At 35.0% G+C, this 15,957-nt stretch overlaps 1 protein-coding gene across 1 annotated transcript in view; it reads right to left on the reverse strand.

The window, feature by feature from the left end:
• Positions 1-15,957, reverse strand: part of CNTNAP2 (contactin associated protein 2) — a 1,976,042-nt gene that overhangs the window by 878,962 nt on the left and 1,081,123 nt on the right. Inside the window, exon 11 of the mRNA XM_078153085.1 lies at positions 13,036-13,155. Coding sequence (XP_078009211.1) covers positions 13,036-13,155 — 120 coding nt within the window. The remainder of the gene's footprint in view (positions 1-13,035; positions 13,156-15,957) is intronic.

The raw sequence follows: 15,957 nt of genomic DNA on the forward strand, positions 1-15,957 counted from the left end.
AGTTGCTGCAATCTATTTGCTATATTTTGTTTAAAATTTTTGCATCTATATTCATTAGAGAAATTGGTCTATAATTTTCTTTCTCTATTTTGACTCTTCCTGGTTTAGGTATCAACACCATATTTGTATCATAAAAAGAATTTGGTAAGACTCCTTCTTCACCTATTTTCCCAAATAGTCTATATAGTATTGGAATTAATTGTTCTTTAAATGTTTGATAGAATTTGCATGGAAATCCGTCTGGCCCTGTTCATCAATGGATTGTTCAATTTTTTTTTCTGAGATGGTATTTTACTTCCTCTTTGGTTAATCTGGGCAATTTATATTTTTGTAAATATGTATCCATTTCACTAAGATTGTCAAATTTGTTGGCATATAGTTGGGCAAAATAATTCCTAATTATTGTTTTAATTTCTCTTCCTTGGTGGTAGCTTCACCCTTTTCATTCTTGATACTAGTAATTTGGTTTTCTTCTTTCTTTTTTTTAATTAAATTAACCAAAGGTTTATCTATTTATTGTTTTTTTTATAAAACCAGCTCTTAGTTTTATTTATTAGTTCAATAGTTTTATTTAATTTGACATCTAGAGTAGTTGAGTAATTTACCCAAAGATATATATTGGGACTAAAACTCCTGATAGTAAATTCAGTATTCTTTCCACTAATCATAATGAGAAACTTTGAAATGATACCTTAACCCAAACAAATTACTTTTATGATGGGAATTCCTGGCCCCTGTGGGAAATATTTTTTTTTTAAATTATGTCAAATTAAAGAATTCACCTTCTCTTGCTATATTTAGAGCCATCACTATTTACTTTAGTCTAATTTTTCTCTGACCTTCTCCCCAGAGAATTACAGATTCTTAGAATTAGAAAGGATCTCCGGGGAAACTCATTCAACCCATAGTCACATAAGAATTTCTCCTTCAACATACTAGCCAAGATGTCTTCTAGATTTTGCTTGGAGACATTCAGTGAAGGAGAACTCATTATCTTCTAAGGTAGCTCATTTTTCCCTATGTCAAGTCTAAATTTGTCTTTGAAAGTTCTACTGGTGCTCCTGGTTCAATAGTTTTCTTAATTTCAATTTTCTTAATTTTTCCTTTGACATCTAATGAGCAATTCAATTAATTTTTTTCATGCGCTTATGTTACTAATTACATAGGATGGAAAATTTTGAGTTGTGAGAAAAGTGGTCATAAAGGAGAAATGGTACAGTGAAAAAGAGGATAGGAATGGCTGAGACCAAGGGTTGTGCTAGAAAATGTTTAATAACCAGGTCTGTGAAGAAAAAAATATGTATGCACAACACATTTTTAAGTTTAATCTGCATTATTAACATTTTGTCTGTCAGTTTCTTAAGCCTAGATAATTAATAAAGCAAAAAACAAATCAAGCTTGTATTGAAAATTTAACAATCAGATCATTAGCAGTTTGAGGCGCCTCTGGCATAACCCTGAATAGAACTCACGTGAATATAAACATATGGATGGATTTTCTTCTGTGCCATTTATAGTTAGACTCATCACTATATTATGTGGAATATCTGATATTCTAGAAATATTCTCACCAAATTTTTCCTCTTAGAATTGATTTGCCAAGCTGGAAAGCAAAGTAAAATCCAAGAGAATAAGGTCAAATTATAATATCGGATCCCCCAGTTCTAAGTAGCCTTTAATTTTATCAAGGGCAATTTTCTTCTTCTAGTCCAAGTGTTCACATTTTGAAAGAAGATAATATTTGAATCTTCTGGCCTATAGATATTGAAAATGTCACCTTATAATTGCTTTAATGAAGGAACTTTCTAATTTCTCTTAAATGAACAGCCAAAGTTAACTGGTTCATATAACTTTTAAGTATTTGAAATTTTAGGGAGACTTTATTCATTATATTTGACTTGCATTCCAATCTAGCAAATTAATATCCCTCTTGAAGCAAGGCAGTTTTAAAAAAAATCTATGAGTGGCAAAGATCTTTAACCTAGCACTTTCAGAGTATTAAATCAATATCTCCTAGAAATATTGAAAAAAAGAATGCCTTGAAATATTGACAGTTTTTTTGTACTTTGCATTGTTTAATTCCTTCATTTTACTGCCAAGATAAGTGAGCCAATCAATATGAATAAGGATGTGCATGGAAGGCCAAGGGCAAACTGAACTGGAGTCAAATAATCCATATTAACGGTATTTGAGAAGTGAGACTAGTGAGGCTGGTTCCATATCAACCTGAAGTTCATAAGTTTATTCCAAAAATGTGCTAAGTATGGTTTCTTCCTTTTTAAAATAATTTATTTATTTTTAGCTTTCAAAATTCATTTCCATAAGATTTTGAGTTTTGAATTTTCTCCCCCTCCTTCTTCTCTCCCCTCCTCAAGATGGCATGTAATCTGATACAGCTTCTACTTATACTTTCATATTAGGCATATTTTCACATTAAACATGATGTATAAAAGACTAGAACTAATGGGAGGAACCACAAGAAAGAAGAAATAAAACAAAACAACAAAAGAAAAGGAGAGCAGGTAGTATGATTCCACCTGCATTTAGAGTCCATGGTTCTTTTTCTGGATGTGATAGTCATGAGTCTTTTGGAGTTGTCTTAGATCCTTGCATTGCTGAGAAGAGCTAAGTGTATCAAAGTCTGTTGTCACATAATGTAGCTGTTACTGTATATAATGTTCTCTTGGTTCTACTCATTTCACTCAGCATCAGGCCATACAAGTCTTTCCAGGTTGTTCTGAAGTCTGCCTGCTCATCATTTTTTGTAGCACAATAGTATTCCATTACATTCATATACCACAACTTGGTTAGCCATTCCCCAATTGATAGGCATCACCTCAATTTCCAATTCTTTCCCACCACTAAAATAGCCTCTATAAATATCTTTTTTACATGTGGGTCCTTTTCCCGTTTTTATGATCTCTTTGAGATACAGACCTAGAAGTGGTATTGCCAGGCCAAAGGGTATGCACAATTTTATAGCCCTTTAGGCATAGTTCCAAATTGCTCTCCAGAATGGCTGGATCATTTCACAACTCCACCAACAATGCATTAGTGTTCTAATCTTCCACATTTTCTCCAACATTTATCATTTTCTTGTTTCACTGTGTTAGCTGATCTGATATGTAGTACCTCACAGTCATTTTGATTTGCATTTCTGTAATCAATAGTGATTTAGAGCATTTTTTCATATGACTATAGATAACTTTAATTTCTTCTTCTGAAAACTGCCTATTCATATCCTTTGCCCATTTATCAATTGGGGAATGACTTGTATTGTTATAAATTTGACTCAGTTCTCTATATATATTAGAAATTAGGCCTTTATCAGAGATACTGGTTGTAAAAATTCTTTCCAAGCTTTCTACTTCCCTTCTAATCTTGGTTGCATTAACTTTGTTTGCACGAAAATGTTTTAATTTAATGTAATCAAAGTCATCCATTTTGCATTTCATAGTGTTCTCTATCCTTGGTTTGGTCATGAATTCTTCCCTTCTCCACAGATTTGAAGGCAAACTATCCCTTGCTCTCCTAGTTTGCTGAAGTATCAATCTTTATATCTAAATCATATACCCATTTTGACTTTGTCTTGGTATAGGATGTAAGATGTTGGTCAATTCCTAGTTTCTGCCATAGTATTTTCCAGTTTTTTCAGCAGTTTTTGTTAAATAGTGAGTTCTTATCCTAGAAGCTGGAGTCTTTGGATTTATCAAATAGTAGATTACTATACTCATTGACTGTCATGTCTTACCTAACCTATTTCCCTGATCCACCACTCTATTTCTTAGCCAATACCAAGTAGTTTTGATGATTGATGCTTTGTAATACAATTTAAGATCTGGTACCACTAGGCCACTTTCCCTTGCATTTCTTTTCATTTATTCCTTTGATATTCTGGACCTTTTGCTCTTCCACATGAATTGTGTATTTTTATAGGCTCTATAAAATAATTTTGGGAGTATGATTGGTATGGCACTGAATAAGTAAATTAATTTAGGTAGAATTGTCATTTATATTATACTTGCTCAGCCTACCCATGAGCAACTGATATTTTTCCAATTATTTAGATCTGACTTTATTTGTGTGAAAAATATTTTGTAATTGTGTTCATACAGTTTTTGAGTTTGTTTTGGCAGGTAGAGTCCCAAATATATTATAATGTTCACAGTAACTCTAAATGGAATTTCTCTTTCTATCTCTTGCTGTTGGGCTATATTAGAAATATATAGAAATGCCAATGATTTGTGGGGTTTATTTTATATCCTGAAACTTTGCTAAATTTGTTTATTATTATAGGCAGGGTAGGGAACTTCATAGGGGTAATATCTGATATAGAAGGGAAGGCCAACTGCCTAAAGTGGGGAACACTGTATCTGAAATTCCACCACTAGAGAGCCATTTCTTCAAGTTACTCCCCCTAAAGTCCTGTGACAATACAGAACTCCTAGGGGAGCTAGTTTATTAGAAAAAATCATTAACAACTTAATGTGAACTAATGTGTCAGTTTTCCTGAGCCCACTGGAGGAAGGTGGTTTAGGAATAAAAAGGGGTAAAGGGATAAACTAGGGGTAAGTGTGAGGAAAAGAAGAAATGTTTCTGTAATGCCTATGGTGGTCTATTACTGCTACTTTTTGTGCTGAGTGAAAAAAGATCTGGAAGATGGTTACTGAACTAAGCCTAGAATCATATATGACAACAGATAGCAGATAATCTTTCAGGGTAAACCAACATAGGAATAATGCAAGCATGCCCATTTTGTCCATGTGAAAACTTACTATCTTGCTTCAGGTTCTGCCTCTTTATAAATATTGTCTAAAGCTTCCTCTCTGGTGCTCAAATACATAGGACTCCAGCTATTAAAGAAATGATAATGTGAAAAAATAGCACCTATTTGTATATTGGGATATTCTAACCCACTAAAAATTAAACGGTATATTCAGATCATAAGAAAGCCATAGTAGGATGGCACTCGAGACCTGATCTTGTGTAGAAAGTTTCCATATTAGTTATCCTTACCGATTTACAGAATCTTCAGGTAATCATAGCTTCTACATCTCTTTCAACTATAAAATTCTGCTGAATATAATTCAATCCAATTCAATAAATGTGTCTTAAGCATCTACTAGATACCAAACACTGGGGAATGAATTGGGTAGGACAACTACTTAGATATGTCCTATGTCTTTCTAAAGATTACTGTCCAATAGGGAGAAAAAGATAATGAAAATGATAATGGTAAGCACATTAGAAAAGCGTAAAAAGTTTCATTTGAAGTCCAAGAGGTGGGAGAAGGGGGCAGGAAAGTCATGAGAAGATAGAAAGGAAGAGTGTCCTTAAATATAATTAATTGACAATAGTATTAACCAGTCCCTCTAGAAGATAGTTTCACGGACTACCAAAATTGTTCAATCTTTCACAGAAACTCAATACATATAATCATAATAAAAACACACAATATTCTGCTCATCTCTTCCCACCTATTTGTACTACTTCTAAGTTAGTTAATTTATTGATAGCATTTGTTCATAGCTTGACAACCACTCCTTTCCTTAAATTGTGAGAGGCTTCACCTGGAATCAGAGAAGCACAGCAAAAAGGGGAAATAATGAATAAAGGTTGCTATAATAATAGTCCATAGGCTGAATGAAATGAAGCTCAGTGCCCTATGAAACATGGATCTTCTTAATTCTAGTCTTGTGCGTTTTCCACTTTGTCCAAGAACCTATAATTGCATAGGGAACCGAGCCATGGCCTCATTTAATTTTTTCTAAAGGAGTATTTTTTTTTTCTCTATAGACCCGCTCTTCGGAAGCTATGGGAGGAGGGGTTTCTTCTCTATTTCTTTCTTAATTTCTTTCTTTGGGTAAAGTCTGCTTTTGTGGATCAAGAAATTGTCTCATTGATGACATAGAGAATTTCATCTTGCATTGTCCATTATATTGAGAGTTTTTCAGGTAGAAGATCCATGTTCTGATTCCATGTCTGCCACCAACCCACAACTATCGACCTCATTGCTTAACTTCATTAGTCTTCAACATGAACAGACTAGACTAGTCTACAACCTGAAGGGACTTAATGAACTTTTGATTCGATGATTGACAGACATGGAATCAGACATGGATCTTCTTAATTTTAGTCTTATGCTTTTTCTACTTTGTCTAAGAACTATGTCTGCCACTGACTTCATTGCTTAACTTCATTAGGCCTCAACATGAAGGGACTGGAAAGATTTATCTTTCAGTAATGTGCAGGTAGATTGCAGGAATAGGGTGGGGTATGATGTTACAGATGATTGTTGTAGTAAGCCTCACGTATATTAAATATCTCAATACCAGTTAGTATCTTTGTTCTGTGCCTTCCTTTTGATTCCCAGCTTTGGACCCGAACCCCTGGCACTACGTTATAGTTAGTTCTCTGTGCTTGACTATATCTCCCTTTCAACCTATTTAACTGATGATGCTATCAAATCTTGTGGCAGTGTTTCACTATCACTATGGTTGAAAGAGAACAAAGAAGAAGTTTGCCAAAAAAGCAGGCAGTCAGAGACCATCAGTGGAATGAGAATCCAAAGGGAAGTCTTCCCTGAGAGGACAATCACTTACAAAGGGGAGGGAGTACTTGAAGGGTTTGGTTTGATCTGTGAGTTTTCAGATTTTCAATTGAGGCTCTACAAACTGGATTGAATTCAAAGTTTATACTGATGGTGATGAACTGAAATGGCTGTGCACTCCAGCAGGAGGGGCTGAGTGAGTGGAAGGATTGAAAAAAAGACAGCTAGTGAGAGCAAAGGCATGAAGTTGTGAATGTAAGATGTCTCTAACAAAAGGGGATTATCAGGGAGCAGATGGAACAGATGAGCAGGAAATATAAGGATGGAAAGAGGGAAATAATACCTAGGAGGAGACGGGGGACAAGTCTAGGGAAAAGATTTATAAAGGACAGAAAACAGTAATTGTAGGTTAACCAGGATGTCAAAACACAAATCAGTCAGTCAGTCAGGAAACACTTATAAGTACCTACTATATCAAGAGGATTGTGTTAAGCCCTAGGGGTACAAAGAAAGGCCAAAAAAATAGTCCCTGCCCATAAGGAACTCACAATCTAAATTGTACTTCTCTTGGGTACTACATACATGAGCCTGGGCAAATCACTTGTTTCCTGCTCCCCATTTTGATTCTTTCATCCATAAAAAAAGAGGGAGTTGGAGTAGAAGACCTCCAAGGTCACTTCCTGTCCCAAATGTATGATTAAATGATTCTATCAGTCAGTCAATGAACCTTTTGTTATAATAAAACTTTCATCTAAGACATGAATATTGCAGAAGTTTGCTTCAGAGCAAGCTAGAAGTTGTGACTTCTCTCAAGCCTCAAAAACAGATGAGAAACCTGTACAATTGAAAACTGATTTTCTTTCATGGCAAGAAAGCCAAAATACTGAATTCAGAAATTCTGAAATTACATAAGCTAAATACTAAGTGACAGGGGTCTTTTCTATCTGAAACATTCTCAATATAATGGACAATGCAAGGTGGAATTCTCCATGTCATCAATAAGACAATTTCCTGATCCACAAAGGCAGACTTTATTCAAAGAAAGAAACTTGAGGTAGATAGAAAGGAAATTCCTTCTCCCATAGCTTCCTAAGAGTAGGTCTATAGAGAAAGAAAAAAATACTCCTTTAAAGAAAATGCTCATCATTGAAGCAGGACCTAAAATTAATGCAGATCCCCTAATAACTTAGCTATCAACTCCATTTTCAAACTATTTTTGATAAAATGATTTAGTTGAACAATTAGGAAATAGCAAGTATTTGGCAGAAATAGCTATTGACTAAATGATAAATAATGAAGAAAGGGAGTAATGAGAAACTTAGCACATATTAGAATCAAGCATCAGTATGAGATCTGTAATATATACTATATAATTACATGACAATAGCTTGAAAAATAGGTGGGGAAGGATAATGAGTTAAATACATTACTTATGTACAAGAAAAGTAATACATGTGATTTGGAACCAGAATTTGGAATAATAGTTAAAAAGATATAATACATCATGGCTGTAGTGCAAAACTCTAAGGGTTGCATAAGATCTCTCAGGTTCAAAAAATAGGCCCAGAGACTGTGAGGGGATCTCAGCAATATAATATAACACCATTCCGTAAAACTTCAATCCAAGGCTCAGGAAGTAGGAAAAAGTAGGACATGGGGGAACTGCCTATATCATTAAATTTCCCAGGTTATTCTTTCCACATTACCATTATAGTATCATTTCAAATAAACAAGCCTCTGTGATTGGTTTTTTTTAAGTTGTTAATATTGGTTTTATCAACATTTAGCTGTGAAAGTATTATTACTGTTATTTTAAAGATGAGGAAACTGAGGCAAAATGAACTGCCCAGTGTGACCCAGACAGCTAAAAAAGTTAGGGTTCAATTCAGCTCTTCTTGTCAGATTTAGGAAAGGAACAAGTCTAGGGTTGTACTCAGCCTTCAGGAGTAAGGCTAGTGGCCTATATCTCATAGACATAGGATTTCACTGATTTCAAAAGATAGGAGAGATCTTAGAGGTCATAAAGTTCAACTCTCTCATTTTATGGATGAGGAAACTGATGTATAGAGAGACTAAATTTATTTACTCAAAGTGACACAGTTAATTTCTGAATAAAGACTTAAATTGACTATACCATATCACCTCTTAGTGGCATTGCCTTTTAACTTGTAGAAATTTACATAACCTTGAACATGGAAGAATGCAAACACTCAGGTTTTGTTTTGTTCTGTTTTTCTCCCTGATAAGGAAGAAAAAAAATTGACAAAACCCCAAAACTGAAATTTTGGTGTCCCTGAGTAACTCACTTTACCTCTGAATTCTCATTTACCTCATCTGAAAAATGAGGTGGTTGGAGTAAGTGACTTTTAAGCTCCCTTATAAATTCTAAATCCTGATACTATAGCCTAATAGGTACTCTAAAATTCTTGAATACTGCATGGAGACTATTAACAGTATGTATAGGACAACAGTTGAGTTATTGGCCTTCCCACCTTGAACTAATCCTACTGGTGCTACTGTGCACTGTTACCCCTTTTCTAGCACGTCTCCCACTCAAAGTTCTGAGCATATTCTGTCTAATGTGTTTAGGGACTACAGTAATCAGGTCTCTCTAAGTATTAGAATAAAGAGGAAAGAACAGCTCATACTATTATGGACAATAATAGAATTTGGTCAGCTGGGCCCCAGGGCTTTATAAAACGTAAATCATATAAACAAACTCAATAGCTTTTTTGATAAAACCACAAAATTAGTGCAAGAAGAAACCCAGTAGGTGTTCTATATTTGGGCTTCACACTTCATAATCCAGAGCACAAAATGCTTTTAACTTGGCTTGTAAAATGAAATGAAATTTCCAGAATGTGAACACAATCACAGTGCTTGCAAAGTAGAGTGGGGACAGCAAACGTGAACAAATGACAATGCTTAGAATTCAGAAGGTCTTAAGCTGCAGTTCAGGCATATTGTTGAGTGTAGTTTTAGCCCCTGTTATTCTTATTAATAATCTAGAAACAGCATGGTGTAATGAAAGTAATACCAGGGTAGGAGTTAGAAGATCTGTGCAAGTCTGCTTTTTTTTTTTTGACTACTTATCAGTGACTTTTTTTTCCTGACCTTTCAACTATATTTTTTTATAAACATTGTTCATATAGTATGCTGGAGAGACTCCCCTAACTCCCTTGACTTTCAATTCCCACATCGGTAAAATAATATAATAATAACCAAACTACCAACTTTACAATCTATGAATATTAAATGTGATAATATATGTAAACAGACTGTCAAACATGAAACACAATAGAAATGTCAGCTGTCCTTATTCCTACTGTGATGAAATCACAGATCCTTACTGTATATATATGTTATTATGATATGTGTATATATATAACATATATATAATATATATTGTTAATATCATAATTATTAGAAAGAGTAAGTGGCCCATATAAGTAGACGACATAAACCAATGAAAGTTCAAGTTTATTCCTGAGATGTTGACAGGGTCATCAGAAGAAGAGGAATTTTTAAAAAATACATTTGAAAGACTGGGAAAAAAGAACAACCCAAAACAAAACTATAGGAGGGAGGAGGGGAAAGAAATGGATGGAGAGATAGAGAACAAGAAGGAGAAAGTGGGAGGGACGGGAGAAAGAGAAAGAAAAAGAGAAAGAGATGCACTGAGACAGAGACAGACAAGAAAGACAGACAGAAGGTCAGATGGAGCACGCTAAAAACATGTAAGTTAATACATCCAAGTAAGCCATGTGGAACCCTGATTTTCAGTGAGACTATGAAAGTGAGAAACTGTTAGCAACTTAAACAAAACAAAACAGCATTAGAGAAAACAATTAGATGGACTGCTTCAGAGGGATATAAAATCCCAAACTGCAAATGAGACTTTAATTTGAATGCTACACAAAGAAAATTATACTTTGATCTATACTTGTTGAAAGAAGTTCCCAGTTTCCTCTGAAACTGTCCATTTTGTTATTTCTTAATGGCCCAATAATATTCCGTCACATTCAAATGCTGTAATTTGTTCAGCCATTGTCCAACAAGAGGACACTCCCTTAAGTTTGATGTTGGCACTTTTCCTTTTCCTTTGTTCAGTGTGAAGTAAAGGCCTAACAGTCAAAAGGCATCCACAGCTTAGTAACTTTTTAGGCACAGTTCCAAATTGCTTTCCATAATGATTGGAATTTGCAGCTTTACTAATGGTGTCCTGGTGAGCCTTTTTTCGTGAAGTGACCACAATATGTATCATGAGCCTCTTTTGTCATCTTTGCCAGTCTGATACACGTGGTGTGGAACCTCAAAGTCAGCTGACCACTCCTGATGACATGCTTCCATAACTGCTAGGGTTAAAATTCCACACAGTGCCTAATACATAGTGGTCACTTAATAAATGCTTGTTAACTTGACTTGACTTACTCAGGCATGGTGAAAGAAAACAGCTTCCAGGGGCCAATGTAATAAGGTGTTATGAAAATCTTAATGTTGTTTCAAGGTTTAATAGGTATAATAAATAAACTCTAATAGCTTAAAACTGCACTAAGAGAATCTGCATTCTTCTCTGAAAAAAAGAATCAGAACTACCCTTGGACCTTTAAAGTCTAGAAGATTACAAAGACTTAGAATCCTATTCTCTAGCCTTAAGTTGAAATGGGAATAAGCCAGCAGAACCTTCACCTCTGCTCCCCAAGTAAGGAATTCCAACTACGTGTTTTGGGGAACCACAGGGATATTTGTTGTCAGATTTTTTTTCAGGATTTATGTATAGCTTCCCTTAATTTTGGATGGACAAAGGAAGAGCTAGGATTCTTCGTAAGATCCTAATGATGTAGAGAAGTGGTGGGGAACCTGTGGCCTTGAGGCCACACGTGGCCCTTTAGGTCCTTGGGTGCAACCCTTTGACTGAATCCAAGTTTCACAGAACAAATCCGGATTTGTTCTGTGAAACTTGGATTCAGTCAAAAGGCTGTACCTGAGGACCTACAAGGCCACATGTGGCCTCAAAGCCACAGGTTCCCCACCCCTGATGTAGAGGCTAAGGATGCTGGAGGTGTTCGTTTTTTTTTTTTTAACAGATCAGTGATTTTGTTTGTGCAGAGATCTTCTACTGTCAAAATTCAATCCATCCGTACAGAAACTATCGTCAATCTGTCTCCTACGATCATAGACTGAGCACTTAGAGTTTATCTGGTCCAACACTTTCACTTCACAGATGATGAAAAATTGATGGCCAGAGAGGTTAAGTGATTTGTCCAATGTCACACATACACTAAGTGGTAGAGCTGGGATTTCCCATTCCAGTCCCAAAACTACGAGTTCATACTCCAACTTCAAAATTCTTTCCTCTAAATAAGAGTGTGACTCAAATTTATAATCTTAGAATGATAGTGTCAAAATTAAATAGAAAAGATGTCACTATTCTGTACATGGGGTAGCTAGTTGGCTCAATGGAGAGAGTGCTGGGCCTGAAGTCAGGAAGATTCCTGAGTTCAAATGTGGTGACAGACATTTACTAGCTGGGTGACCCCGGGCAAATCATTTAACCATGTTTGCCTTAGTTACTCATGGTAAAATGAGTTGGAGAAGGAAATGGCAAAGCACTCCAGTATCTGCCAAAAACAAACAAACAAAAAAAAAAAACAAAAATAGCCTCAAATGGGGTCACAAAGAGTTGAACATGACTGAAACAACTCAACAACAAAAATCTGTACCTAAGGATAACTGCAGGCTGCATATTAGCATATTTTCAAAATGTCATAAAATCTACCATATCTTTTTTTATTATGTTAAATATCACCTAATCACATTTCAATTTGGTTCAAGGATATTATGAGCTAAATGTGGCCTATGGACTGTGTCTTTGATGCCTCTGCCTTAGAGAGCTTAAAGATTCAACAATTCTCATGGTCACAGAGGTAGTGTGTTAAGAGCCAGTAATTGAACCCAGATCTTCCTGGCCATTCTCAGTCCACTTTATCACATTCCCTCTCCTTTTCTGTGTAGCATTACCAAAATAAAAATAAAGAAATATGAATAACAACAAAAATCTGTGAGAAAAATGCCTATGCAAGCCAATCAAACAGTCCCCAGCACTATGAACTAGGGTACTGCCTCAATAGTTACTTTCCCCATTCACTGAATTGATTACAGCCTTAGAACATTTAACTTTGGGGTCCTTTCTTCTGTGTATTGACTTTTTAACGCATATCATTGATTGCTTAAATTGGAATGCAAGGTTTCTTATTGTAGTGCTCTACACTTACAGGAACACTTTCACATTTCTGACAACTAGTTTGTAGTTTTGGATAGCTGTGATTTCATTTGTGTGGTTATCACAACATTTTGTAATGTTTAATTTATAAAATGCTAGAATAAAAAATGCAGCAAAATACAAAACTGAACTTCACCGGATGCCTTTTATTCTTGACGTATCATTAAACTGTCTTCATAAAACATGAATATGATATAGTTACCTGTCATGTTGCAGTAAACTTTCAGAGGTCCCAGAGCCCCACTGCCATCAGGATCGATCCAGTAAAAATTTGAGGTTTTGCCGAGGTGTTTATAAGCTTCACAGGAGAGTTCATAGATAGCTGAAAACACAAACAAACCAAAATTGACCTAAGCACAATGAAAACCATGATTCTCTACCAAAATTTCTCTGACTTTTTTCATTTCTTATTTCATATTTACAGAAAAATGATGCATTAGAATTTGTTAAAACATTGCATAAGACAATGTCTTTCTTCACTCATAATTTTTCCCTCTACCCTCAACCTGCCCCCCTCTCCAAATTAAATTCAATGGCTTGGCAAATACATCATATTTGCATACTGTTCTAACCTAAAAGCCAAAGGAAGATAATTCCACTTGAATGAACATGATCTTGAAAAGCTAACACTTTTCTGGGCAAACCTAGAACTTATAGCAAGCAAATCATTGGATATTTCTAATTTCTCTCTATAATACCAGACAGTACAGCTTTGCAATTTAGGGTCAATCAATCAATTGATCAATTATGAAACAAATGAAATGTTTGTGTTTGATATAGTTCATCTCCATCCTAAATCTCACCTCATTTGGTGCCCCTCTCTCCACTTCTTTTAAAATAAATAATCTCCTTTCTCTTTTTGGCTTGATTTTTAAAAATCCATAAGGAGGGGAGGCCCTATTGAGTTATAGATAATTAGTGGAGGATGGTTTCCATTGTTATGGGATATCAGCCAGATACTAAGGGACTGGAAGAAATAAGATACTAAGGAAACCTAACTATATTGGCACAGATAATGTAATCCTAACTCTCCCTTTATCCAGAAAAAATAACGAAGAAGTATAAAGAAAATACCCCCTGAAAAATTTTATTTGTTACAGGTGCTTTAATTGCATCAAATCTCTCTTTCACAGAAAGTGAGACACTAGTGTAATTAAATTATGTGTTCTTTTTAGTTGTTTCCCTTCTTATTCCCATGCTGAGGTTGACGTATTTTCCTCTATTCAAGGTGACTGCACCTGTTTTCCAGAAATAAAAGGTGGCCATTTATACTTCTTCTTGATAGAAGTTCTTTTAAAATTCTATAGAGAAAACTTTTTTTTTAAACAGTTCTGCATTGGCAGTTTAATGGCAAATAAACTTATTTCTAAAGTTCACATATGCACACTTTGTGTCTTTCTGGCAAAAATATTCTAGCACATTTCTTTTAATAATCTTGGAAAATGCACTTAAAGAGTGTTAATATGGTGTCCTGTGAAATAGGAAGAGATGAAATTTGATGAATCATATTTTTTCTTTTTGGTTTCTACCTCTCCTCTTCCCCTGTAGGGCGTTGTGTTTGCCCTGTGTTCTTTGCCTCACCTCCTCCCCCCCATTGATACTCACCCACATCAGTCCCAGTGGGTAGCATCTAGTACATCTATCCCTCTGTGTTCCCCCTCCCCTACTCCAACATTTTATCTTTATTTTTTTAAAACCTCCTTTCCTTTTATCTTAAAATTTTCACAGTTTTCTCATACCTTTAAAAAATAATCTTTGGAAGGTTAATTCTATCCTTTCTAGATCCCATGCCATCCTTTTTTTCTTTTTGTGATGAAATTTCTTGAATGAGTAGTCAACATTTGATGACATTTTAAATAAAATGAATATTTTTTCAAGCTTTCTTTGTATGTCATAAATTTGGTGATGGACATTCTTCAACCACTTGGACTTTCCTTCCTTGGTGGTCAGGCAAAACTCTTGAGTGATTACAGATCTTTCTTTATTCAGGGGATTATGGGACCTGATACAATATGATGTTATTCTCAAATGAGCATGTGGAAGACCCCAACCACAAGGAATTTCTCTCCAACTTGGACTCTGTGATGGATTGATATCCTCTATCCCAGTGGTGAGCACATGTCATAAGCACCATCTCCTTGTTTTATACCTTGCTTGGCATTTATGATCAGGAGGTGGTTAAATATATTTATTTATGTTATTATATCTTTCAATCAATCTTGAATGCTTATGATATGCAAATGGGAGATATACTGATGAAAGAGAATGTTTAAGGCAAAGATTAAGCTTTTTTGCATCATGGAGACTTTTGGTATTATGGTAAAAGCCCATGGACCCATTCTGGGAATAGTCTTCTTAAATGCACAAAATGAAATACATAGTGGTACAAAGGACAGTTGAAATGCAGTTATCAAAATATTTTTCCCAATCCAAGTTCACAGACCCCAGGTTAAGAATTCCTACTTTGATGCACTATGTTGTTCCACCAAATTACATACTTTCAAATAATAAACAATAAGCACAATGGCATTTTATGGTCTCTACATCTTTCAGTCATTTGTGAAAGTCAAGATGTAATTCGTTATAGGATATTACTTTGTAAAATCCTTCCTATTCACTGCTAATATCATCATGTAGGATGTCTTCAATAAATGTATGGATAAGATGAGTAAGTAAGCCTATAGGTTGTTAGGTGCTGACATTCTTGATGGTGTCTCTCTCTCTTTTTTTTTTTGAATTAATAATGTTTGAGATATTTTTTCATAGCTCCGGGCTCTTTCATTCCTTCACATACTTTGTAAGCTGATTCTTCAACACTCCCAGAATTGTGTAACTTATATAGCACATATTTCTTCTATGTACACTTGGTTCTATATACACTTGATCACTTCCATTTTACATGTGGGTACTTTTGCCATTTTTTGCTGCCAGTGTCATTTCTATGTCCTCTATAAGCACATTAAAAATAGTCAGGTTGGAGTCTAAGTGTGATCATTATTGGTGATGAAAAATTCTTGAAGTTCTGTTTCATTTTTCACATTTATTGTCCTCTTTCAATTTTTATCCTTAAGTTGCATCTGGACAAGTTTGTTGAAGTGGATCTTTTGTTAAGCTCTTTTGAAAT

Source organism: Phascolarctos cinereus, unplaced genomic scaffold (assembly GCF_003287225.1).
Source record: "Phascolarctos cinereus isolate Bilbo 61053 unplaced genomic scaffold, phaCin_HiC Scaffold_1;HRSCAF=81, whole genome shotgun sequence".
Classification (NCBI taxonomy): domain Eukaryota; kingdom Metazoa; phylum Chordata; class Mammalia; order Diprotodontia; family Phascolarctidae; genus Phascolarctos; species Phascolarctos cinereus.